The 25,343-nt window shown below is 52.2% G+C and overlaps 11 protein-coding genes across 11 annotated transcripts; 5 read left to right on the forward strand and 6 right to left on the reverse strand.

Moving 5' to 3' along the window:
- Window positions 1–1,071: 1,071 nt before the first annotated feature.
- ARB_06029 (uncharacterized protein) lies at window positions 1,072–3,585 on the reverse strand (the record flags this gene model as incomplete). Its single annotated transcript, XM_003015672.1, has 2 exons — window positions 1,072–1,824; window positions 1,885–3,585. The coding sequence occupies 2 exons, from the start codon at window positions 3,583–3,585 to the stop codon at window positions 1,072–1,074; spliced, it is 2,454 nt and encodes an 817-aa protein (XP_003015718.1).
- A 1,072-nt stretch (window positions 3,586–4,657) lies between these two features.
- Window positions 4,658–5,197, reverse strand: ARB_06030 (C-4 methyl sterol oxidase, putative; the record flags this gene model as incomplete). The annotated part of the gene is made up of 1 exon (XM_003015673.1): window positions 4,658–5,197. One exon carries the CDS (start codon window positions 5,195–5,197, stop codon window positions 4,658–4,660), a length of 540 nt encoding a protein of 179 aa, XP_003015719.1.
- A 102-nt stretch (window positions 5,198–5,299) lies between these two features.
- Window positions 5,300–5,963, forward strand: ARB_06031 (uncharacterized protein; the record flags this gene model as incomplete). Its single annotated transcript, XM_003015674.1, has 3 exons — window positions 5,300–5,368; window positions 5,506–5,682; window positions 5,850–5,963. 3 exons carry the CDS (start codon window positions 5,300–5,302, stop codon window positions 5,961–5,963), a joined length of 360 nt encoding a protein of 119 aa, XP_003015720.1.
- Window positions 5,964–6,398: 435 nt separating this feature from the next.
- ARB_06032 (uncharacterized protein) lies at window positions 6,399–8,922 on the forward strand (the record flags this gene model as incomplete). Its single annotated transcript, XM_003015675.1, has 4 exons — window positions 6,399–6,415; window positions 6,518–8,398; window positions 8,473–8,598; window positions 8,673–8,922. The coding sequence occupies 4 exons, from the start codon at window positions 6,399–6,401 to the stop codon at window positions 8,920–8,922; spliced, it is 2,274 nt and encodes a 757-aa protein (XP_003015721.1).
- A 298-nt stretch (window positions 8,923–9,220) lies between these two features.
- ARB_06033 (uncharacterized protein) lies at window positions 9,221–10,690 on the forward strand (the record flags this gene model as incomplete). Its single annotated transcript, XM_003015676.1, has 3 exons — window positions 9,221–9,852; window positions 9,972–10,294; window positions 10,368–10,690. The coding sequence occupies 3 exons, from the start codon at window positions 9,221–9,223 to the stop codon at window positions 10,688–10,690; spliced, it is 1,278 nt and encodes a 425-aa protein (XP_003015722.1).
- A 710-nt stretch (window positions 10,691–11,400) lies between these two features.
- ARB_06034 (uncharacterized protein) lies at window positions 11,401–12,672 on the reverse strand (the record flags this gene model as incomplete). The annotated part of the gene is made up of 2 exons (XM_003015677.1): window positions 11,401–12,161; window positions 12,219–12,672. 2 exons carry the CDS (start codon window positions 12,670–12,672, stop codon window positions 11,401–11,403), a joined length of 1,215 nt encoding a protein of 404 aa, XP_003015723.1.
- Window positions 12,673–14,544: 1,872 nt separating this feature from the next.
- Window positions 14,545–19,404, reverse strand: ARB_06035 (uncharacterized protein; the record flags this gene model as incomplete). The annotated part of the gene is made up of 3 exons (XM_003015678.1): window positions 14,545–17,581; window positions 17,653–17,956; window positions 18,108–19,404. The coding sequence occupies 3 exons, from the start codon at window positions 19,402–19,404 to the stop codon at window positions 14,545–14,547; spliced, it is 4,638 nt and encodes a 1,545-aa protein (XP_003015724.1).
- Window positions 19,405–19,629: 225 nt separating this feature from the next.
- Window positions 19,630–20,633, reverse strand: ARB_06036 (inositol monophosphatase QutG, putative; the record flags this gene model as incomplete). The annotated part of the gene is made up of 2 exons (XM_003015679.1): window positions 19,630–20,350; window positions 20,491–20,633. 2 exons carry the CDS (start codon window positions 20,631–20,633, stop codon window positions 19,630–19,632), a joined length of 864 nt encoding a protein of 287 aa, XP_003015725.1.
- A 601-nt stretch (window positions 20,634–21,234) lies between these two features.
- ARB_06037 (uncharacterized protein) lies at window positions 21,235–21,402 on the forward strand (the record flags this gene model as incomplete). Its single annotated transcript, XM_003015680.1, has 1 exon — window positions 21,235–21,402. One exon carries the CDS (start codon window positions 21,235–21,237, stop codon window positions 21,400–21,402), a length of 168 nt encoding a protein of 55 aa, XP_003015726.1.
- A 259-nt stretch (window positions 21,403–21,661) lies between these two features.
- On the forward strand, window positions 21,662–23,689 carry ARB_06038 (uncharacterized protein; the record flags this gene model as incomplete). Its single annotated transcript, XM_003015681.1, has 2 exons — window positions 21,662–21,927; window positions 22,003–23,689. 2 exons carry the CDS (start codon window positions 21,662–21,664, stop codon window positions 23,687–23,689), a joined length of 1,953 nt encoding a protein of 650 aa, XP_003015727.1.
- A 233-nt stretch (window positions 23,690–23,922) lies between these two features.
- Window positions 23,923–25,343, reverse strand: ARB_06039 (RING finger protein; the record flags this gene model as incomplete). Its single annotated transcript, XM_003015682.1, has 3 exons — window positions 23,923–24,703; window positions 24,767–24,943; window positions 25,048–25,343. The coding sequence occupies 3 exons, from the start codon at window positions 25,341–25,343 to the stop codon at window positions 23,923–23,925; spliced, it is 1,254 nt and encodes a 417-aa protein (XP_003015728.1).

The raw sequence follows: 25,343 nt of genomic DNA on the forward strand, positions 1-25,343 counted from the left end.
GATGATGATGGGAATCGGCTATCCGAAGCGGGCCCTGACCGTCAGCCTATAAATGTTGGGGCCCCTGAAAGTGTCGCACATTCTCCCGCATTCACTGCCCCAAGCTGCGGCCAGCGGCAAGCCGGTATGTGACTTTACCTCCTAGTTTAATATTTAAACAAATCGTATCGTGATGGCTGGGTAAGCGGGGCCCCCGTTACTTGCGAACTGCATTTAACTGAGGACCGGTCAATAGACCCTCCGCTACCCCGGATTCTTGCACTCCACAGGGCTAATGCACTTTTCTACATTTGTTTAGTGCTGCAGAACCCATAGACAAGGTGCTTAGGGATATGGAGGAGGATCTGGCCATCAGTGCTTCAGGATCTACTGAACTAGGGTAACTAATGACGCTGAAAATGAATGGCTGGTTTGATGTACTTTTATTCCAAAACCAGTCTGAATATAGCAAACTCTGGGATGCATCAAGATTTATGAAAAAGAGAGATGAAATTTGAACCAACAAGGACCTGTATTTGACAAGCTGACGTACCGATCTCCCTGACGAGATTTATTAGCTGAGTAGTGACGGCCGTACAACTGCTACATTTTGCGACCGCTAGCCCCAGGGACCACACTAGTTATAACTATGTAGTTAGGACTTCTTTATGCAGCCTATCTTCACTTCTCGCCACATTATAACTTATTATTCCTCTCATTACCAAGTCCTCAACTTTAGTTGGTCTAACGGCGCCTCCTTTTAATGCCCTTCGTTAACTAATGAGGCCCGCTGTGACACTGATTGGATGGAACACAACTGAGGAAAAAGAAAGATGGCGGGAAGTTTGACCAGGGGGTATAATGTATGGAGAAGTGGTGGGCGAGGCAGACTTGCGTAAGAAGTCCAAGGTTGCTAGATGCCGTGGGGTAATGCTTCTACAAAGCATAATATTGCTAGTTTGAATAACTAGGGGCTTTTCAAGATATATACTCAAACATTTCATAATAAACCCGATAAGCAAGGAATGACAAAGCATGAAGAATATAATGAATACAAACATGAGTGAGGAACGAGATTAAGAGAAACCGTTATCATAAGATCGTTATCTGCTGGTTGTTGGCAAAGCTCCTGCTCCATTCCTCGTAGGCTTGGATAACCTCTGGCTGGGTCCGTCTCGGAACCATTTCGAGCGAAGCTAGGAAGTGTTGGGGCTGGATCTGTAGATTGGGCATTCTCTTTTCTTCTTCTTCGTCCAGACACAGTTCGGCAGCAGTTTCACAGATGTTCACGAGCTCGGCACCAGAGTGGCCGTCGGTCATGGAGGCCAGGATGATGGCGTCCACCTCGTCATCGACATCAGCGCGTTCAATCCAGTTTTCAAATATCTCTTTGCGAGCCTCCATGTCTGGAAGCCCAATGTATAATATGCTGTCCAGTCTTCCAGGTCGCATGAGTGCAGGGTCGAGGATCTCTGGCTTGTTGGTGGCAGCAACAACGAGAACGTTTTTCAGCTCCTCAATGCCGTCCATTTCATTCAGCAGAGTGGTCAAAATGTTAATCCCTCCATGAGATCCGGCGTCTCGCCGAGCTGCAATGGCGTCTATCTCGTCGAAAAAGATAATACTTGGGCTTGCAGCTCGTGCCTTGCGGAAGATTTCCCGCATTGCCCTTTCTGACTCACCAACGTACATGCTGAGCATTTCGGCTCCCTTAACGGCTAGGAAATTCAACCCAGCCTCGGTGGCAAGGGCCTTGACCATCATCGTCTTTGAGCACCCAGGTGGGCCGTAAAGCAGTATTCCCCTCTTTCCACTGATATTGAGATTCTTCATTCTCTCAGGATTCTATATCCGTTAGCATTAAGTTCTGTATGTAAGGATGAAGGTCGGGGGAGGAAGACGTACTTTGAGTGGTCTCTCGACAGCCTTCTGCAGACGGTCCTTGATGTACCCTTGGCCACCAATGTCCGACCATCTTACAGACGGCGTTTCCAAGAATACCTCTCTCATAGCCGTTGGCCGGACCTCTTCCATGGCCAGGAGCATGTCCTTCTCGTATATCTTCAACGGCCGTGGTTGGTCACTGGACAGGTCCAAATGATCCTCATAGTATCCATCTTCTTCATCATCCTCATCAAAATACCCGTCACTCTCGTTTTCATACTCTCCTGCATAAAAACGATTTCTGAATGTAGATGTACCATTCGTAGGCGGAGGCGGAGGCACAGGCGATAACATACGGGCCTTTGCCTTTCTGCAGGACAGCTGAAGCAATGAGAGGAGGTCTGCACCGACGTACCCATGGGTCTTTGCAGCTATAGTCTCCAACACCCTGTTGGTAGGCTGGGTTGCCGACCCGCGAAGAGCCTGTAGAATTTCCAGCCTGCTCTTTGAAGTGGGAATCTGCAGTTCAATCTCAATCCCGAGCCGGTGAGGTGTTCGTAGACAATCATCCACGTCATTGGGGTGTCTTGTGCATGCAACCACCAGCACCTTGCTGTCCTGGAGCGAGTCCAATACTTCACAGAGAGTAGGAGAGAGGGAAACATCGGCTGGCCCTGTAGAGGATCGCTTGGGTGCTATAAAGTCGAGCTGGTCAATCTTGATGAGTGAAGGCTGGTACTTGAGCGCATCCGAGAATATCTTGCGTAGAACTGCAGCTCCATCTCCCCCCGTTCTGCTAGTGATTGACGATGTGACGTTGAAGGTTCTGCGCCAGTTGGCCTCCCCTATCTTTGCCAACATCGCACTCTTCCCCGTTCCTTTGGCCCCGTAGATGAGAATCCCGCCGGTACTCTTGTAGAACGAGGGCATGATAATCATTTGATCCTGGGTATTGAAGTCCTGCAGCCGTTCGTTGACAACTGCCAGCTGGGGTGCAAGACCACCGAGTCCATCGGCCGTGACCTCCAGACGGCCCGTTGACGCTGGATCTGCGTCCCCGGGGACCTCATCTGCCTTGCCAATGGTCACCTTCGACTGCTGGGTATATTTGAAGATGGTGTTGGCAGTGTCGTTGCTACTACTCCCAGCATTGATATGGACCACCTTGAACCGCCTGGAGACGCCCTTAAGTTCGACGTCAAACGCCAGCCCGAGTGAAACTACCTCGCATTTCAACAGGGGGTATTCAAGCGCCCACTCCCAGTGCGGACGCTCTTCTGCTGCCAGCTCCGAGGCCATTGACGAAGCTGCTGATGAAGAGCCTGGGGAGCTGCTGCGCTTCACCTCCTCGAGCCTGACCGTCTCGATATCAGCCAGCGGGTCGGTCACTGGCGAAATAGAGACCTTGTCACCCAGTCTGAGGCCGTAGAGCTCCTGCATCTGCTTGGTCGTCTGGATGATGTTGTCGTGTATCTTCTCTGCGGCACTCCATGCTATGGCCGTCTTCACTTTGCTACCCGCAGCAGCGCCAACAGCACCACCACCACCACCACCATGGCCGTTGCTGGTAATGCTATACGTCTCTAGCTGGCAGAGCTCGCCTACTCGCACTTTGACCTGCAGCAGCGACGCCGGCGACAGATAGACCCGGAATGTATCTTTGTGGTCGGCGCGGGCTTGCTTGGAGGCCGGGCGGACAGTAAACAGCTTCGACTCGGCCATCTGGCAGCAATTCTACGTATACAGCTGTCCTTTTGCTAGACGAGGTGGTGCCGGACAAGTATCCCCGGCCTTTTTCGCCCGTCGACGCCTGTCGTCTCTTCTTCTCCTGTGGATGGCTGGTGGGGGGAATAAATGGAAATATTTTTTTCTTTTTTGGTGTAGTTAGATAACTGCAGAAACTGAGAAATTGATAGCTAACTAGTTAAACTCGGCAACGCAGCTTTCTCCCTACAACAGAGGGGCAGGATGAGACTATTTATGTATAAGATCACGGAAAAAAGACCAAAGGGAGGAGGGCATTGGGATTCCTCAGCCCGCTAGTTAGTTGCATCACTGTAGGACTGAGATTTGCATTGCGACGGGGGAGGGAGGAGGCCCCCATGGGAGAGGCTGGAGGGCGCGGAACGAGGGATAACTGCAGGCAGGATACCTGCATAGGGGGCGCACATATATTCGCAAGAGATGAGTGGCCTCTGTTCGCCCTTTGGTTTCGTAGACTACGGGATATTTGGGAGTGTAAGATGCATCACCCCGTCCAGTCCGGCCAGTTCCAGCCAATAATGCCGTTGGAGAAGGTTTCCTGCATAGTGATTGCAAGGGTGACTGCATCAAAGTACGTAGATGGCATTCTTCCCCCCCGAGGGTGGGTGGTTTGTTCGTATTATTAGTTGTCTGGATTTGGATGAGTATGTTTTTAACACTTGTATTTATAAATTATTCTATTGTACCTCTAACGCAGACATGGTGAGGGACGGGGGTGGTTTTGGTAGGTTACAGACAGATCTCGTTATAACGTAGCGAGGGAAGTAATATAGGGGTGGGGGCATAATAAAAGAAGAGGTCAATAAAGGGTGCCTGCTGGCCAGGGCGGCTGACATTAAAAGCAGATAAGAGGGTCAAAAGCTGAACATGTAGAGAAGATCGAAATTAACAGTGTTTCTGGTGGCCGTGGAAGAAGAAGTAGCCGTGCTGCGTTTGTAGCGTCGTATTCAACAGAGCAGGGGAGACACAGGAAGGCGGGAAAGGGAGCCAAGCGAGAGAGAAGACACGAACGTAGAGGAAGAGAAGATGGCTACTGGGCCTTCTTGGCCTTCTGCTCTCTCTTTCTCTGGAGGGCGGCGGGATCGTACTCGGTGTCGAGTAGGTAGTCCCACCATCTGAAGCTGCTGGCGTAGTTGCCGACGAATTTCTCGTGGTGAAGGTCGTGGTGGTCTGCACCGGCCCAGAAGGGGAGGAAGTGGTGCAAGCTCCAGGGGAACTCGTAGCCGCTGTGGGCGTCGATGGCCTGGAAGAGGCGGAAGACGATCCAGAGATACATGGTGAGGATGTGCAGGTCACCGGTCAGGGCGCACCAGAGGATGGGGCAGCCGACAGTGCCGAAGCCCAGGGCCATGACTTCGATGGGAGAGGCATACTCGGCGGCGAGACCAAAGGGAGCGGAGTACTGGTGGTGAATCTTGTGGACGGACTTGTAGAGTGGGCCCCAGTGGAAAGCGCGGTGCGAGAAGTAGTGCCAGGTATCCTCTAGCACGAAGAAGATGGCGATCTGGTAGGCCATCTTCCACCACGGAGGGAAGGGAACCGTTGTCTCTAGGCCAAAATATTGTGCCATTGGGTGGAATAGCCTACTGCTGTTAGCTTTCCTCCCCCCCTTTTTTTCTCTTCTATATAAGCAGGCTGGATCCTACCATATCTGGGGCAGCTCGACTGTAAAATGGCTGAGAAGAACGAGTTTGGCGCAATTCCACTGTTCCTGCAGGGTCGGGATTTTATTCTACAGCAGGTTAGTTTTTGACGTAGAAAAAAAAATAAAAATAAAAATAAAAATAAAAATAAAAAATAAAGCAGCAAAAAAATAACATAATAAGGGCAATATAAAATACTCACGCTCTGGATCTTGTAGCGGTTAAAGTACGGCAGACGGTCGATGATCATCCAGGGAAACGAGCGGCCAAAGTAGACGATCTCGTGCATGGCAAAGGACATGATGCCGGTGGCGAGGACGTCGTTCTGCATGTAGGCGTACCAGGCCGCCCACATCTGCTCGAAGACATTGAGCTGGGGGTTGTATGCGGCCGTCTGCTGGAACTGGGCCCAGTACGTCTCCGGCGGAGGGGAGAGCAGCGTTGTTGAATTCCTGCAGGTACCGAAGGTTAACAGCCAGCTCGACGGCGGACGGAGAGGGCTACCTACATGACGGACAGGGCTCAGCGGGAGCCGGAAGAGAAGCCAGCAGCCAGCGGTGAAGACTCGGGCGTGTCCAGGGGGATGAACCGGCAGAGAAGACTCTCTCGATGGTCTTCGTTGTCAGTTTCTTCTCTTCTTCTCTTCTTCTTCTTCTTGTTGTTGAAGTTGAAGTTGAAGCTGAAAAAAGATAAAGAAAAAGATAAAAAGTCAGGGGGATGCTTAGTCAGCTGCCTATTGACGAGCCGTGGTGGCCTGACAGATACGAGAGAGAAGAAGTAGAGAGAAGAAGTAGAGAGAAGAAGTAGATATTAAGTAGAGACTAGATAGAGAGAGACTAAGGTAGAGAGATTAGAGAGATAGAGAGGTAGAGAGGTAGAGAGAGACACAGAGGAAGAGGTACGGAGTAGGGTCAAGGTAGAGTGGACAGGCTTATATATAACTAGGCGGCGCTCATGCTGGGACAAGCAGGGCAGCGTGGAGCAAGGAAGAACAACATCCAGCATAGCGAGACCGCGCGCAGAGATCGTATGACTGCATGACTTCATGACTCGATGAAGAGCGCCAGACTGCGCAGAATCTGAGACTGAGACGCTCCGGGACGCCGTTCCACTCGCCGGGTGGCCGGGATGTCGCTCATTGGCGAGTAAGTACTGTAGTAGCAGAGACGGGCAGAGCTGGGAGATGACGACGAAGATGAGGCCGCAGAGAAACGGTACTTATAAGAGATAGGTGCTGACGGCTGCAGTCATGTCCGCCGCTTGGACGCCTACGTCGACCGGTTACAGCTGCGAGGCCTTGCGGAGGCCGGCGTCGAGACGAGCCAGCAGCGGGAGGCCGCAGCAGCCGGGGCGAGAGACGCTACTACTACGACGACGACGACCACCACCACCACCACACAGGATGTGAGGAGGGCAGCGAGGAGGACGGGCAGGGCGCAGGAGGAACTGGGATCAGTCCATCCGCCGCTCCTTGCAGCTGCCAGAGCCCTTTCTGGGGGCCATACGCTGAAGCCGGCCAGGGTGCTCGACCACCTACGCCGTGTCCATCGCCTGCAGCAGGCCATACAAACCGCCGAGACGAGGTACACCGAATATGAAGACAAAGACGCAGAAGAAGGAGACTACGATGTACCGGCCAGAGAGTATACTACGAGTCTGCTGTGGCTGGTGGCCTCCAAGGCTACGGTGCAGACGTTTGCCGCCGTCATGAGCTCGATGGTCGACGAGACGGTCCCCCTCAGCGACGGCATCTGGTACTGGGACGAGGTGCTTGGGTCGGCCTTCTACTCGGGTCTCTACACCCTCCAGACAGCGCCGGCACGCTGGGCGAGCTACCTGATCAGCATATATCGGAACATCCGGCAGATGGGCAGCAACGATAATGGTAATAATGCTCGTCATGCTCGCAGGGGCAGCTCTGCGGAGGACCTTAGTGTTGGCAGCGGACTCCACGATGGCACCACTTTGATGGCACGATGGCGGGCCTTCTACCGGCTTGTCCACCACAGCGTCAGAGCTCGTCCCGTCTCCAGCTCCCAGGCCAGAGAGCTCGTCCTCTCGCCCTTTCAATTGGCCCGCTGCCGGGCTCGAGCTAGCCGCAGTGGCCTGCGCAGGCTGAGGGAGATGACCGCCTGTGCCGTTGGCCTGCTCATGGAGGAAGGTCTCCTCTTCGACGTGGCTGACGAGGACGAGGCCATCACTCCTCCTGCTATTATCACTCCGGATGCAGGCCCTGGTGCTAGTGCTGCCCCGGATCCAGCGCCTTCATCGTCAAAGAAACATGACAGCCCAGACGAATGGCGGGATCTCGTCTCGCGGACCACCGTGCTCATGCAGACTGTCCTCCAGCACGTCAACAATCTGGACACTGACCTGACCGGGTTCGAAGACAATGTCTTTTCCACCGTCGGGAGCGGGATACGCGCCATGGAGGAGTCGCTGGTGACTATTGACGAAACTGCTGGGACAGGCCGCTCTCCCAGCCCAACCGACCAGGCCTACCTGGTCATCCAGCTGCTCATCGACGTGCTTGAGCACCATCTCCCTCATCAGCAAGAGCAGAGCCGCCTGCTTGCCTGCAACTATGCCCGCCCCTCAAGACTGGTGCGCTACTGGCCTGCTGCATTGGCGCTCCTCCTCTCCTCCAGCACCGTGCTGAACATCCTCACCAGCAGACAGGCAGAGCTGCTCACCTGGCTGCGCGAGCTCGGGTCGACCGTGTCCGACTTTTGGACAAACTGGATCATCGAGCCTCTGACCAGGCTGGTGGGCACTATCCGGCACGATGAGAAGAGCGAGGTTGCTCTCATGAGCAAGAACAGCCTCGACGCCGACTTCTCCAGCCTCGAGCGCATGGTCGTCGACTTTGTCCGCACCCGCCCGTCTCAGGACCTTGGCCTCTCCGGCCACCCCGATGCTCTCGACCTCATCCGCCAGGGCGTACGGCAGGGCGACCTGACCCCCGTCCTGCGAGCGTACGAACGGGACCTGCAGCGGCCCTTCATCGGTGCCATTCGCGGCGACCTCGTCACTGCCTTGCTCATCCAGATCCAGAAGACCAAAGTCGACGTCGAGGTGGCCATCAGCGGCATAAACTCCATCCTCAAGAGCCAGGAGCTTGTTTTTGCGTACGTCTACGTCTATATTTTCCGGTTCATTCCTCGTCGTACTCGTTCCAGCTTGCTAACCCATTACACACCAGCTTCATCGGACTTACTCCCAGCATCCTGGTGTCCTATGCAACCGTACAGTGGGCTGCAGGCCTCCTCGGCAGCAGGAGAGGCCTACGGCAGGGCCAACGACGCAGCGAAATCGTCCGTTCTCTCCGGTTAGTTCTCTACTCTTGATAATTTTCTCTCTCCATATCACACACACGCACACACACGTCTAACAGCTTGATAGTACCGTCAACCGGATCCTGATGAGCTCTCTCCCCTCGCAAACGGGAGTCCTCTCGTACAAGGACCACGGTCTCCTGATATGCGAGGCCGAGACTCTGCGACGAAGAGCCGAGCGAGTCCTCCCAGGAGCCATCTACCATGAGTTCCACGAGGACCTGAACGACCTGCTGAACGTGAGAGCTGGCATCGCCCACCAGATGAAAGTTGTCGACCAGATCAGATGGACATATTCCAAATGGATCTACTCGTAGCACCATCAGCATCATCTCATCAGAATCCCATCAGCATCGCCTCCGCCTGCCTGTCTACACATCCTGTATATAGCTCTCCTGTCGCCTCCCAAGTACATCCAGGCCCCTGTTTTCCAGCACCCTATCCACGCCGTCCGCCGTAGCCGCTCCCCACGTCTAATCTGCGTACTCTGTAGATTCTCTGCCCTTTCTCCTGCCTCTGTACAGAGTATATGTCGTATATCTAATTCTTGATCTAATTCTAGATCTTGTTTTATTTCTGATATTTCGCCGTCTTTTCTCTGCGTCTTCTATCTCTATGTGGCCAGTGCCAAGACGAGTGACTTGTTCCTTTTGCGGCAAAGACAAAAAAAAAGAGGTCGAAACGCTGACTTCATCTTTCGACCGCCAGCAACAACTCGCCAGCCACGCCGACATCACGCAGCCGACAGACAGAGACGCGGGAAACGAGCAGACAGAGACAGGTAGAGGACGCCCCGGGCTGCCCGTTGGACTTCGCTGCCCCTTGCTGACACACGCCGTCTCACAGCTTTCACGCCATCGAAACGCACCGGAGATTAGCCATCCTCCTGCACGGCATCCAGACAGACAGACAGACAGACAGACAGACAGAGGAGACCAGGGCAACAGTGACGGCCAGAAGAGACAGATAAACAGCCCTCGCAGCCTCTCCGTCTCGCCGTTGTTTCTCCCAGACTCGATTCACCCTGGCCTTGGTTCTCGCCTGGACGGACCTATCGCATCTCGAAAACATAGCAGCGTCACTCGCAGAGCAGCCGCCTCTACCCCAGCCAACACCGCGGCCAGTGATACAGCATCGCTCGCCAGCCAGCTCTTTTTCTATCGACGGGGCCATCCACGCTGTCCCCAGACTTCCTATCGGCCCTGTGAATCTTCGACAGACCGCCCTGCATCCTCTCACAGCTTGACGTAATGGCGGGGACACGGAATTACGACTTTCTAGTATGCCTATCTTCCCCCTTCTTCATACTGCCTCTGCCTGCCCCTGAGTAGAGCTCTCATTTAGGGGCCCCAGCTACTTTGTACAGACGGCATCGATCGAGAGAGAGTACCTGGTTCCTTGTGCTGACATTCACTCTCCAGATCAAACTCCTGCTCATCGGAGACTCTGGCGTGGGCAAGTCCTGCTGCCTGCTTCGTTTCAGCGAAGACTCCTTCACCCCATCCTTCATCACCACCATCGGCATCGACTTCAAGATCAGAACAATAAACCTCGACGGCAAGCGAGTAAAGCTGCAGATATGGGATACCGCAGGACAGGAGAGATTCCGAACTATCACTACTGCCTACTACCGCAATGCCATGGGCATCCTACTTGTCTATGATGTCACTGACGAGCGATCATTCAAGAGTTCGTACTCTGTTTATCTCTGTTTATTCTCCTCGACTTTCTTCGTATTACTTCTCAAACTAATCATCAATAGACATCCGAACTTGGTTCTCGAACGTTGAACAACATGCTAGCGAGGGAGTACACAAGATATTAATCGGTAACAAATGCGACGGAGAAGAGAAGCGCGCCGTAACGGTTGAGCAGGGCCAGCAGCTCGCCAATGAGCTCGGCATCCCGTTCCTCGAGGTCTCTGCCAAAAATAACATCAACGTCGACAAGGCCTTCTACAGCCTCGCCACCGAAATAAAGAAGGACATGGATGTCTCCAAGGCGGAACAGGCTGGCTCCCAGGGCGTCAACATAGACAACCAGAACGGTGGCGCCGGCGGCTCTCTCGGGAAGTCATGTTGCTAGTTCTACGACATGTGATATGAAACATCACATCACATCACAGTCAAGACGAAGATATCCCCAGCAAGTCCGTCTCCCTTTGCTCGAGGCTCTTTCCACAACCTAACCTACCTATCTGTTCTATCACTTTTTATTCTCACTTTCTATTCTTTATTCATTATCAACCTTTTTTTTACTTTTTTTTTTTTTTTTTGGAGGGCGAGAGAGGTGAAATTCTTATTAAAGAAATATACGAGAGAAGTATCCCGACGATACGTCATGCCTCCTTTCCGCCTTGTATATTTATTCTTTGTTCATTTCCCCTCCCATTCACCTTGGTCTTGCTCGTGCTCGCGTTGCTCCTTTTTGGCATGAGACCATGTCGAGATACACATATCATATACTTCTCTCCGTCCGCTCCCCATCCCACCGTCTCTGTGTACCTCACAGGTTCCTCTTCCCGGCTGAATTGTGTGTTTATTGCTTAGAAGGCGTTTTCTCTGTTCCGAGTCTTTCCTGGTCTTTTTTTCTATCCCCTCCACCGATTGACAGGCCTTTGGTTGTTCCTCTCGTTTGCTTTCTTGTCATTGCTATGTGTGATATCTGATAAAGAATAACTGGATTGTATCTAATCGATTCTATACATGGTTCACCTTCTATCCGTAAATATACATATTATATAGTTAGGCCGAGATGTTTATACCCCTATATTATACGGGGGCTGATAAAGTGGTTCAAAAACTCTCGTCCCAGAAGAGAGCTTCGGCCTTGATCACTGGCGGCGGATCGCAATAGTCCATATCTTCCGCCTGTGGGAATTCCTTCATATGCCACGTCCTCACGAACCTCCTAGCATCAGATGCAGACCTGAACGTTACTCTCCAGTTGCTGATGTCATATTCTCCGAACTTGGGCTTCGCATGAGCCTTTTCACCCAGCGGTGTGCTGCCATCCTCCTTCCCGTTAGTCAGGAATATCACCTTATCCCAGCCCTCGATAAGATCCCAGGGAACAGATCTTCTTTCCCCATCCCAGTAAAGAAAATTGATCAGCGATTTTCTCGTCGGGCTGAGGAATGAGTCACGCGAAATGCACATTCGCACAGGATATCCAGCTGCATCCGAGGAGAATGGAACCGGTGCCGACGTTTCAGGAGGTTCTTCCTCGTCGTGCGCTATCACTCCTGTGATTGATTCCTGGGTTCTGATACAGGAGGACACCCAGTTACTGAACGGGAAGAACTCGGCGGTAATCAGGGGGAATTGCCAGGGTGCAGTGAGTGTATAGTCTTGCAATGTAAAGCCCATAGAGCCCGGAACCTCGTAGTTAGACGGAAGGTCGATGCTCGACGCCGGGTAAAACGGAGTTTTGTCTCGAAGTAGCTCACGCAGCTTGTGTACTTTCCCCTGATATGCAGCGGCCGCAGCAGGATTTGAGAAGAGAAGAATCCAACCATTCATTCGGTCCAGAGTCTTGGGATTCCGAGTAGGAATTACTATTGTACATAAGCGTCAATTAAAGTCCACTTCTGCCTGTAGTAGTAGCTACTTACTCTGCTCCAGTCCTCCCTGGCTCTTCCACCCTTCAATATGTTTTCCCGGGGCTAGGATGCGTAGAAAGTCTCTCTCTGTAAGGGAAGCTGGAGCCCTATATAGGACCAGGGCAGTCTTATGAGGCCGTTTACTCAGATTCGCGTCCGTTATTTGTAGCTGGCCCATCTTATTGATGTCCGCACCTGTGCCCTGGCTGGCAGTGCCTGGAACCATTTCCAGACCAAATTCCCGCAATAAATCCTCTCGATCCCGCATAGCCTGCTCTGTAAGATTGCGGCGAGGCTCTTTCTGGCCCCCCTGCTTGGATGCCTTTGCCTTCAGGCTGTCCAATCCATTGGGTGCATTGCTGGATGTCCACAGCGGAGCGTGCGTGGATGTAGACGATGGCCGGTATCTAGCATTTCTGCTAGGTAGTAGTGATCGCGGTGACCATACCAAAGGCCTGCATCGCATTTCGAAGGCAGAGACGAACCGATATCCTAGTTGACGGCATCAAATCTCTCGATTCTTCGTCTTCATCTTCATCTTCGGCTTCAGCTTCTCGTCCATTTTGTCCGACATTGAAAAAAGCATACAATTATCACATGATTGAGGCTCAAGTAAAAAGGTTATCAAAAAAAAAAGTAAAAAACGAACATTTTCAATTTCCAACATAAGTACTTAGAAAACACCCAGCTTAACCGGCATTTCACCTCGGTTTTTCATTGAAAGCCCACTGTCAAGGTATTTCCTTTTGCTATCATCCACTTGAGCAATTTGTGAGAATGGGAATCGCAAAGAAAACCAGAAAATTTGGCCATGTTTGTCTCCCACATCCAGTTACTTCAAGAACCATCACTAACCATTACCCAGGTAAAAAAAATAATCAGTCAAAAGGACAACCGACTGTAAGGCCTTGTCCCATATATCCTGTTGCGCATGGGAGGGAGAGACATACTGATATTATACCTTGGGGTACAGGAAGCAGAATCAGGCTAAGGCGGAAGAAAAGAAAGCGAAGGCCGACAATGTTGTCCGGGAAATGTACGACTCTCCTACTTCTGACAGCCACCTCTTCTCTATTATATGGGAACCAACGCTAACAAACCATTACCTATCCCATGACAGACCTCAAGCTCCATCTGCACTATTCTTCCAGTTCAATACCTCGCTCGCGCCACCTTACTCAATCTTAGTCGACACCAACTTTCTATCCCACACAGTCCAGCATAAACTCGATGTTATACCAAGTATGATGGACTGCCTGTTCGCGAAATGTATACCGATCATTACAGACTGTGTATTAGCCGAGTTAGAGAAGCTGGGACCAAAATACCGGCTTGCTTTGCGGATAGCAAAGGACCCTCGATTCGAAAGACTTAAATGTGACCATACCGGCACATACGCTGATGACTGCATTGTGGACCGAGTTATAAAGCACCGAATTTATATTGTCGCAACCAACGATCGTGATCTAAAAAGACGGATAAGGTGGGTTTCGGTTATCCCCGATATACATAGAGAGCTGCGAATGATTTAGTACTGACGATGGAGTAATAGAAAAATTCCCGGTGTGCCGGTTATGAGTGTTGCCCGGGCTAAATACGTCATCGAACGACTTCCTGACGCCCCTGAAAAGTGAAGATAATCTCGAGTCATGATTTTGTCCACATCAACAGCCGTACCCCGGGTCTGCTAGGGGTTATGAGGTTTAGCATCTCTCAGGAGTAGTGTCCATTGTGACTATACTTGGCAGCGCCTACTTTGAAAGACTAGATGCTCACAAGCCATAACTTTGTTCGCTCCTAGATGTGGCTTCCACCCTGTACAGTCGTATAGGATTACAAGGTTCTTCAGAATCGTGTAAGGGCCTTCGTTATGGCTTAAGAACTGTGGCTATTCTGTGCTCTTTGGAGTGGTTTAACAGTCCAGCGATAACATGGACCGAGGAGGTCCGCTAGATGTGCAGGTAAGGGGCGGGCTCGGCTTACTCGGTCTATGTCACGAGCTTTCCCTGAGCACGAAAAAGATACGCGGTCTGTAGCATAGCTTCCGTCACATATAACCAATATCTCGCACGATATTATTATAATGACATTGCAATATATATAACGCCTACGGTATAGACAACGTAAATACATATATACACTATCCCTATAGGCAATAGGAAGTACGACAATATAAAAAAGGAAAAAGCAAATAAAAATATTAATGTCATTCTCCTTTCCAATGCAAGTGCGTCCGTCCTATTGATGACGGTGAGAGGGCTATAGAATTATCAGGATTCAAATGCGGTATGTTATTAAAATTAAGGGAAGTCATGGGCACACGAAGTTGACGAATCATTCAAGATACGGGTGATTGGGCTTCAGAGCTGTCAGGCCTTGAAGTGCTGGCTTCTAAATAGTCTGAAGCTCGAATACCTTCATGTTTCTTGTAATGCTCGATATCATCTTCGGCAGATTCCTCGTCACGACAGTCATCTTCGAGGTACGTATCCGTCCACTGGGCGGAGTCAGTCTGAGAGGTCTTCGAATTCATACTTAGACTACTTAACCTGCGCTCAATCGGTGGTGTAGGTTTATTCAGCTCAAATGTTGGACTGTTTTGCACCTTTGGTGAAGCATCTCGCTGAAGAGAGGAGACAGGTTTCTTGCCGCTAGGGCTCGACGGTCCGTTATTCGGTCCAGTGTTCGGCGAGGCCTGACAACGCGGCAAATCATGCTGGCCTATAACCTCTTCTCCCTGGTCAGTTGCTGGGACGTTCATCGGTTTGGCCCGTTCCTCTCGAGACTCTAGATCGTCTGATTCACGGGCAGAGGCGGTATAGCCAAAGTGAGTATCGACGAAATGCTTGACAACTGGCCAGCCATAGGCATTGGCAAACATGCGGCGGACGATTATGTTGTTATGGGCATCTGGTTCTAGGCGGACCAGAACTTTGCGCCAGGTTAGATCACGGTGGTAAGCTCTTGCAATCTTCTCTTCTACTTTCATGCCACTGCTGCGCTTCTGGGGTACCTCGGTTGGTGTTTTGCTACCATCAGAAGCCCCAGCCTGTGAACCAGTGTTCTCCATCGAGGCACTTCGGCTGATACTGTAACTTGGCGATCGAAACATAGTTCGAGGCCTGGTGGGTGGAGGTGGAGGGATATCATCAGGGTGATACACCCGGTCATGGAATATGGTTCTAGGTCGTGACGACGGGTCTATAAGATATTCAAGTGGAGGCAGAGGTGGGCTGAGAACGTCACCGGCAGACTCGAGGATCGTTGTTCTTGGAGGAGTATACCAGCCCTCTTCCTCATCGTACAGAGAGTCTCCACGGACGAGACCCTTTCTCACTGGAGGTGTAGTCAACTCCGGGTTGCTTGTGGGCGCAGCCTCTTCATTCTGTGTATCGGTATGAAGCGTCTGCGAACGTTTATATATCTTTTGCCCCTTGTTCTTCTTTTGTGGTCGGAAGAAGGAAAAGAAGCTGTTGACGGGCCCGGGAGACGCAGGTGACGTAGGTGAGCTGGCTGGACTTAGTCTCTGGGGCGATGTCAGGGCCGGGTCACTTTCTGACTGTAAGTACTGACTGGCCAGAGGCAGTCCAGGTGAGCTCTCTCCGCTGGCTGGATGAGGTGTTAGACGAGGTGACTGAGCGCCTGTCTTGCTGCTACTCTCCTGGGCCTTGTCATCTGCCGAACCAGGCGGGCGAGCGACGACGCGAGCACTCGAATTAAGGCCAGTCAACTGCGCCCATCCCCATTCAGCTACTGTTCCGACGAGACCATTCTCCCGCCTTGCTTTCTCAACTCTTTCGAGGCCTCTCCAATCAAGGAAGAGGAGACAGGAGGTACGCAGGGGAACAATGCCATCATTGACAACATTTGAATATATGGTACGATTCCTGAACCTTTTCAACACCTCATGGGCGGCACCGCTGGGCAGGACACGGAGGAGAGGCTTCGATCCTGGGTCCTGACCATGAGCACGGCTTGCATCACTTCCCAGCCCTCCTATCATGGCTTCCCATCCACTACGGACTTTTGAAGGAGCATTCCACGCCAGGCCAAGGTCCTGACCTGTTCGACCAACAAGTCCAAAGTCGAGGGCAAACTTGACGTACATGGGGTTTTCATTGCTTAGGCCGAGGAAAGGAGAGGCAAAGGCGACGAAGTTGATGGGTCTGATATAATCGAAGAAGTCTGGGCAGTGCTTTTGTATATATGCAATGGCATACGTCTGGACGAGACCCCCGAGGGAGTGGCCTATAAAGCTGATGCTAGTGATCTGATAAGCATACTCCTTTTGTCGGCAACCGTGACGTTCGCTGTCTCCAAGAATTTGACGAGCCTGTGGCCGTCTGAGTTTGTTCTTAGACTTCAGCGGTAGGTACGGCTGATCTGGGTATGTCATGAGCTGGACGTACTTTGCCAGCCGCTTGCCCAGGTATTGGATGCCGCGCTCTGTCCTCACTGCGTTTCCAGGAAATCCCCTGACGATCACGTCTTCTTCATCATCTTCCTCGTTTTCGGCAGGATCTGTGCCGTTTGACGATTTCTTCTGTTTTCTGGCCTCCTCTCGGGCGTGCTTTGCGGCAGCATCGATGCTCTCCTTGAGGTAGAGCATGTCAGCACCAAGATTACTATGGAGTCCATGTGTCACGAGAACAAAATGTATCTTCTTGCGTTTCTTTTTCGGTTGCTCCTGTTGGGAAGAAGAGACTTCCGCTGGCCGATCCGTGGCAGAGGCGGTGGTATCGCTCTTACTACCACTACTACTCTCTGCCGAAGAAGGAAACGGTGGCAGGTTCCATAGGCTGGCGGTGTCGTCTACCCGTAGCTTAATAGACTCTGAGTATACACCAGGCACTCTACCTGGCCGTTCACGCTTCTGCTGGTTCTTCGACGGCCCGGGTTTGGCATGGTCCCGAAGCTGGCCGGGAGGGGGCAAGTTGGCCATGGCGGGAGCACCCAGCTCGACAGAGGCAGCATCCCGGCCAACCAGAAGCTCGTACTGCACCGAGGCCGTGGAGGAGAAGATGATCTCTGACGATATGTCTATTATCCAGGTCACGCCCGTCGTAGGTGTCGCAGTAGAAGACCCAGCAGCTCCAGCTGACGGAGACCGGACTCGTTCGGGTACTTTTATGACAGCATCCCAGGCTCCTCCCGGCTTCAGATTAGGCTCGAACTGCGGCAGGCCGTCAACTTCATGCTGGTCAAACTTGCGGTTGGGATCGAAGGCAGCTGGCCGACAGGAGACATGCAACGCATAGGGCCCATGGAGGTATGCAGCACGCAGAGGAGTGGCCGCGGTGTTCCGGAGCTTGACATACAGCTGTGAGGGCGTGGGTAGGATGCGGTCTGCGGAGGGCGTGTAGGTCAGGGTGTATCTACACAGAAATAAAAGTCAGCAGTGTACATACACACAACGGCTTATGCGGTGGGCCAGCAAACCGCTTACCGAGCTACCTCGCCGACCTTGAGACTGCCGGCCTGGTGGACGAGCAGCATCTCCGCTGCCCGCCGGGTCTCAGCAGGAGGCACACTCCAGCCACGCAGGGTACGAAAGGTCGGATGAGCTTCAGGCGCAAGGGAGACGCCGCTGTCTGGGGTCTGCGAAAGCCGGTACGTCCGGGGAGTCACCAGCATCTGCTCGCGCACTCCTCTGTCTGCGGTTGAGCTCGTTTTCTCCGGCTGTTTTTGTTTCTGTTCGTCGTCGTCGTCGATTTGATAGTAAGTAACCAGTTGGGCCGGATAAGGTGAGGCTGAGTAACGGTATTACACGTATTGTATGACAAAGCAGGCGCCGCAAGTGACAATACGTGAATATCAATTACATCACGAGCTGGCAAAACTGGCGCTGCGAAAGCCGAATCTCAATCTGCCCTTGAACGGCCTCGTCTGGCTCGTTCTCACGTCTGGCGGGCTGCTCGGGCAGCAGGATAATCCTCCCGTCGACGCAGACCCTCCGCCAGCGCTCGTCCGGCTCCGCCACCCGGATTCTGACGGCCTCGACGGCGGCGTAGGCGACCTCTGGCTGGTCGACATGCTTGCCTCCCGCGTACGCCAGCGCCATCAGCTCGCCGGCTCTCTCGGATGGGACGGGCCCGAAGTGGACTATCCGTAGCTGTTTCTCGAGCGGCGCTGAGGCCGGCGAGATGGTAAACCCCTTTTCGAGCTGCGAGGCCAGCGTCACCAGCACGTACATGTGGCATGGCCGGTCGACCACCTCTTCTTCCTCGCCGGCTCGGACAAGGACGAGCGAGCCTGAATAGCTGTGGGAGGCGCTCCCGTCAGCGGGCTGAAGCAGCTCCTGGGCGGCCATCTTGAACCTGTCGACGCCGAACCGCCGGTATGCTGCAGTATCGCTGTCTGCCACCAGCGAGGCATGCAGTCCCCAGCTCACGACCACCACCCCGTACACCTCTGCCCGCTGTCCCGCCGCTGCTACCGGCTCCCTCCCGCGTCCTTCGTCCGTCACGTACATCGATCCCGGCGGAAATCGCACACAAAAGGCCGGGAGGTCTGCGGGTGAGCCGCGGACCAGCCTTGACAGCCCCCAGGTCGAGTCGGCCAGCAGACCCGTAGAATTGGCCAGTCCGTTGCCCGTCCCCATTGGCACAAGGCAGACGACAGGCCGGACAAGCGTAGAGGCATCTGGAGCTTCGGCCAGCACGCGGATGACGTCGACCAGGCCGCCGTCGCCGGACATCAGAATGATCGTCTGCTGGTTGCCGGCCAGCGCCTGCGGGAGGAAGACGGTTCTCGCCAGGCGGGTGATTGTCTCTGCCGACTCGGTCTCATGGACTGTATAGTCGCCCTCCGGCCGCAGCTGCAAGAGTAACGGTTTGACTACCTGCTGGAGGAAAGACGAGGCCTTCTGGGTGCCGGACAGCGTCGAGACGATGACATGAAGCCGGACGCTGGCCGCGAGATGGGACGGCCGGCCGTGGCAGAGGGACGAGTATCCGGGCAGAGACGCAAGGCCGGACAGCTTCAGCGTCTCCAGACGAGCTGATTCGCCGTCTTCATCGTGCTGCAGATAGAGCAGCCTGTCCTCGTCCTCGTCCTTGTTCTCGTTCTGTATGATGGCGATGATGCTGTCTGCCGGCACTGTCGAGCGCGCGTCCTGAGTCTGCCATTCGAAGTGACCCTGAGAGAAGCTGGCGGTCGAAGGGACCCCGTCTACTCGTCCCTGAACTGCTTTGTCCATTCTGGTATATATATTTTGTATGTCTTTCTTTGATGTTGATATAATACGTTGTTGGCGCTGAGATATAATTTATACTGATATCAACCAGCGTTGCGGCTGAAACCCCCACTCGTATATACTTATATATATAGATATATATATAAATCTCATGTCTATCATAACTATATATCTCGTAACCGTTTTATCTATAGGCATTCAATCATCAATAGACAAGGGGGATGGCAGCTAGTACTCGAGAGAACCGCCGACGTGCGACCAGAACTCCTGGACGAGCTCACGCTGTCCCTTGCCCCCCGGCGCGCCCCTGACGGCCAGATACCGCCTCGAGTCGAGCTTTGCCTGCCACTGGCCCGGGTTGCCGTCGACCATGATGCCACCGGCCTCAGCCAGGATGATCCAGCCGGCGCAGACGTCCCAGGCCCAGCAGCCGCCTTCCCAGTAGAGATCCAGCACGCCCGAGGCCACGGCACACAGGTTCAAGGCAGCCGAGCCCATGCTGCGCATCGAATGCACCATCGCGCCGCCCTGCTCCTTGGACTTGCCCAGGCTCTCAAACGTACGCAGCTTGACCTCCCAGTTGGGCCCTGAGCGGTCTGAGCCCCATTCCACGGCCACCAGGGCACTGCTCAGTCCCATGAGCGGCTCGACATCCTCTCCCCGAAGCGGTAGTTTGCGAGTGCGGTTCATGAACGCCCCGCGGCCCTTGACGGCGCTGTAGAGCGTGCTGGTGAACGGGTTGAAGACGACTCCCACGACAGGCTGCTGGTTGATGGCAAAGCCGAGCGAGATGCAGGCCGAGGGGAAGCCGTGGACAAAGTTGACGGTGCCGTCTATTGGGTCGACAACGAAGGTCGGCTCGTCTGTCAGTGGCTTTGACGGGTCGTACGTCTCTTCTCCCATGAACCTGATGCTCTTGCGGTCAGTTATTGCTTGTTCTTGTTCCTGGCTATAGGGGGTCGTCGACGCACTGGTAGTGAGGGTACTTGGTACGCAGAGCCTCTGAGACGACGGCCTCGACAGCGCGGTCGGTCTCAGTCACCAGATCGGAGCCTGGTCTGCCGGTTAGTTCCTGATCTATAGGCATACGAGAGCGAGAGCGTCTTCCTACTGTTCTTCTTGGAGCCGACGCCGTTGATGAGCGGGTGGGCGCTGGTGATCATCTCGCCCGCCTTGCTGGCCAGGTCGACCAGGAAGTCGTGGATCTCGGCCAGGTCGGGCGTCTCGGCCATCTTGACTGGCTGTCAGTCTCTCTATCAGTCTGTCTATCGAGATGGGCCTCAATTGATGATGGTAGCAAGAAGTTGATGGCGGAGGGAAGAAGCGCAGAAGAAGAAGTGCTCTCTGCTTTGTGATGACGCCGGCCAAGATGTTTCTTTTCTTTTGCTGGGCATCAAGTCACCCGCCATCTGCTCACTCACAGTCCTGAAATATTATTAGAACAGAGCCAGCAACGCCATGATATCCTGCAATCTGGGGCGACGCATTGGATATGTCCACCAGCATCTCACCAAGGGCATCGCAGGGCACCTTTTGAAGATGCCAGAGCTCGTAGACAGCCGCCTTGCAGTCAGTACCCGAGATGCTGCTGTATTTCACATACCAGGGACGTAAGTCATCTCGCAGACAAAAGTGCGAGCAGCCTCACGAACGGACGATGGTATGCCATGTATATAATCATTCTTGACTCGGCCGGTTTATATTTCCCGCTGTCAGATAGCAGGACATCCTACCGTTGGGTGGGATCGTTGTCGAAGGCACACAGCCGCGAGACAACAGCCATTAAAAGAATGGACCCAGATGCGTGCGTAGTGCAAGAGACGGCAAAAGAAGATGATTCTTATCCAGAAGAAAGAGAAAGACGAAGAAGAAGAAGAAGAAGAAGAAGAAGAAGAAGAAGAAGAAGAGAGAAGCAGTGATTCAGGGCGTTGTTTTTATAGTAAACATTTGGTATCGAAGCTCCATCCTGTCAACAGGGCAGAAGCAACAACCCCCCCTTGATAGCTAGCCGACCAACCAAGTATCAAGTGGTTATACGCCATAGGAGGGACTTGATAGTAGTAATTTAACTGAATATTCTCCATTTGCTCGGCCATCTTATAGTCAGTTGGTTAACGAGCAATCCCACAAAGTCGTGTCGAATTTTGCAAATAACTAACTAGTTAACTAGTTAGTTCTCAAGTTTCATAGTTATTCAACTTCAACATTTGACCATAACTAACCAAAGACAGACTTCCCATCAACACCAACATCGGCCAGGATGGGCATTCCACGCCTCAAAGGACATCTTCTACGGTATGAAGAAGCCGTCTGGCTGGGGAGAACAGCGCCGCAGGGCCAGGAAAATACCCGAAACATCACCTCCGTGGTCATCGATGGCCCTGCGTTGGTCTACCATGTCTACTACGGCCTCATGGCGGCCATGGAGCAGCATCTCAACCCGTTCTCAGCTCAGCCTGCTAGCGACGAGGTGAGCGTCGGGGTCATGAAGATGCTGCTCCATCTTCGTGCCATCGGCGTCACTGTGTATGTATTTATGTATCCGATCAATAACCAACTAGTTAACTAGTTAGTGGTCTTTGCGAATTAACCAAATTTTAGAGAGAAAATCTATTTTGATGGAGCCCTCCCGCCGTCAAAGCGAAAAGTACGCCTGGAGAGGATGGCCAAACTCGCCTCGAAGCTGCAGCAGGCCTGTCAGGCAAAGAAGCACGGGTTCAAGAGTGGTACTGTGGCGGGAGGCCGGCCATCGCTTGATACCAAACTGTGCTTTAGTCGTCGCCTGGTGAATCCCAAATTCTACGGCTTGCCTGATAACCCATTCATGGTTGCTACCGTTGCCGAGGACTTGAAGTATCGGTGGAGCTGGCAAGCCATCAAGTGCTACCATGATCTCAACGACGCCGAAAAAGTCCATGGCTCCTTGTTCCCGTGGGCAGATATCACGGAAGTCGTCCTGGGCGAGGCGGATATCTTCTGTGCCGAAGCCGCAAGAGAACGAGGCTCTGCAGTGCTAACGGGAGATTCAGACCTTGTTATACATGATCTGGGATCTGATGGCTCTGTTGTGTTTTTGGAGTCCATTGAGATGTACGAGTTCCCGGATACCAATGAAAGCGAACTTAGACTTCCGTCCTTTGGTGTGCGAGCGAAGGAACTCCGTCCATCCAGGATCGCCAACCAACTAGGCATCAGGAATCTATTGAGAGTGGGATACGAGTTAAAGCAGGACCCGTATGTGAAGTGGTCTACCATTTCAAAGTTGTGTCAGGCTGCAGAAAAGAAATCAAGAGTGAGTTCGTCTTACGGTGAGTTCCTAGCCGAATATAACACTCGTCCCTTTTCGATAAAGGGCAACGATAACGGCATTGAATTTCCCCTTCTTGACTCAAAGGTCTCGGAGCTGGTAGCTCAATATCATCATCCAAGCTTCCATGCAGATGGCCACCAGCTGTACTCTTACCTGCCCGTGATGACAGAAAACCATGCTCGTAGGTGTGCCTGGGTTGACTGCAGTGACATCAGAGCCCTTGGATACTCTATATTCAACATATCCTTCCCGAAGAATAAAAGAGGAGATACGGTCCTTGAGCATGCACGGAGAGGCCAGAGAATAGTCCCAACGCCCATCACATTACTAAACGAAGACCCCCTGTCACTGGCTGCTAAGGAACTGCTTGAACAGATACAATCAGTCCGGCTCTCTTCCGGGAGCGAAAGCATATATTTCTGGGTATCATATGCTCTACTTCGCATTTATTCGGATGCGGAACACTCTAGTCTCCCAAAACCAGACGCCATTATCAAGTTCTTCAAGTTCGGCTATATGGGATGTTCTCTAACGTGGGATGACCTCCACCTGCGGGCTCAAGTGCTATGTACCCTCTACTCTCTTCGTATGCTTAAACAGTTTCTGCAGGTTTCACTGTTTACAGGCGATGCTGAAGTCCAGAGAATAGGAAAGCCACTTTTAGATATGTTGGTTGAACTCCCTCCGCTACGCATATTATCCGAAGCTGGAATATGGCTCAACTCATGTACGGAGAAGGATATGAAGTCGATGTCAGATACTATAAGTACACTGTTTGAATGCTTGGGTAGTTCTCAGATCCCTGTTTCGGACGCAGATCTGGAGCAGGAGGAATCTGGAGATATCAAAAAGGATACCCCGAACCGGAAGAAGAGGAAACGGGAGAAGAGGACAACAAACCCTCCAGCCGTAGCGCGGAGGCGACAAGCCTCTAGCAGTAATATGTATGATATTCTGCAAAGTACCTCTGATCCTTAGTGAACCACATTTATCCGGTTCAGGGTATGAAGATATTGACAGAGGCACGCTGTGAGATACTGAAATACCCATTGATACGAGGGTTTGGATAACCGGAAAAGTAAGAGTTATCGCTATGAATTGCCAAAATATATCTTTAGGCTTTACCAATCTGAGATCCTTCTGTAAACCTGACAGGAAGGAAAATCCATACACCATCCTAATCTCCATTCACTGCTGGGTAAAGCATATCTTCATGAGCTATCCAGGTTAGGATCCATTCCAAGAGCGAGTGCATACTGAAGCTGAATAGCTAAAGCTTCATCGTCTGCTTCTTGCTCCCGCCTTCTATCAATCTCTTCCTGATAGCAAACTGGATCTCTAATATCAACAGCTCCGCCGGGTGGCACTGCATTGTCTGGTATATCCACATAGTTGAACCACGGACAATCACAAGTCTTCCACTTTAACCCACAGACAATACAGAACTGCGCTGTGCATCGACAAGTGATGTGGTTGCAACCTTCCTTCAACTCTACCATCGCAGAGCAGTTATAACAGCGTCTCCAGCCTTCTTGTTCCGCAATCTCGGCAAATTGGATAGACCCTTCGTCCTGCGGGCAGTCTTCATCTTTATGCCATTTCTCACCACAGGTACAGCAGACCATTATTTTACAGCGACTGCAGACTCCGTATCTACGCCTACTGGCACCACGGGAGCCTGTAGCTCTATATATATTTGCTGGGGGTATCCATTTCTCACAGCCCTTTGATGGACAGTATATCCGGTTCTTAGTGGTATATTCCCTAAACTTCTGGTTCCACTTCAACTTGAACTTGAGGTCGAATAAGTTTTCAACATGTTTCAGGGGTATGTGATCTGACGTGCAGCACCGCGGAGGCATATGCTGTGGGTCTGTGATGGAAAGGGTGAATGCCCGCCTTAGACATCCGTGGCATATTCTATGTGAGCAGGCAAGCTTTGCTGTTTTAGAGGCAGTAATATCATCAGACATGCAAACAACACATGTCACTCTGCAAAAATATTAGTATTGTAGATAGTTACGTGGCTTGTAGCGGAGGATCTGGATTGCGTACTGTCTCTCTGGTGGCAAGACAATCCTAGGATTGAACATTCTTATCAATAACGGCGACGGACTGCTTCTTCTGTCATCATTTATGGGACTAGCAGTTGGCTTTTGGCCAGGGGTTTTAGTAGGGTGCGCTCTCTCCTTCTCCTCAGGAAGAGGGCGGACTCTTGTAGAGGCACGAGCACTATGAAGGAGTTAGCTCTTCCAACCAACACCAATATATATGGATATTGACTGATTGACTGCCAGTCTAAAGAAAGAAAAAAAAAAAAAATGGAAGAATCTTACTTCAAGGGATGGTTATCAATTCTGCCCAAACTTTGCTTGGTATTCTGAGCTGGATGGCTAGTATTCCCGCCAGATCTACTGGCTCCAGCATCTGGATGATATCGATGATTACGATGTCCTGTATGTACTAGCAGAGATGACCGGCAGACTCGTTTTTCTTTCTTTGGCCGCCTCTCAGGCTCAGCTGCCCTATCTCCTTCTATCTGTTCGATCGGTTCGCCTTGTATGCGTCGGCGATGGTGGTGATGGAAATGACGGCGCTTATCCGGAGTTGCTGGAGCGTCTGCTTCTTCCAT

Source organism: Trichophyton benhamiae (assembly GCF_000151125.1).
Source record: "Trichophyton benhamiae CBS 112371 chromosome Unknown Abenha-G-c-322p01.r1, whole genome shotgun sequence".
Lineage (NCBI taxonomy): Eukaryota > Fungi > Ascomycota > Eurotiomycetes > Onygenales > Arthrodermataceae > Trichophyton > Trichophyton benhamiae.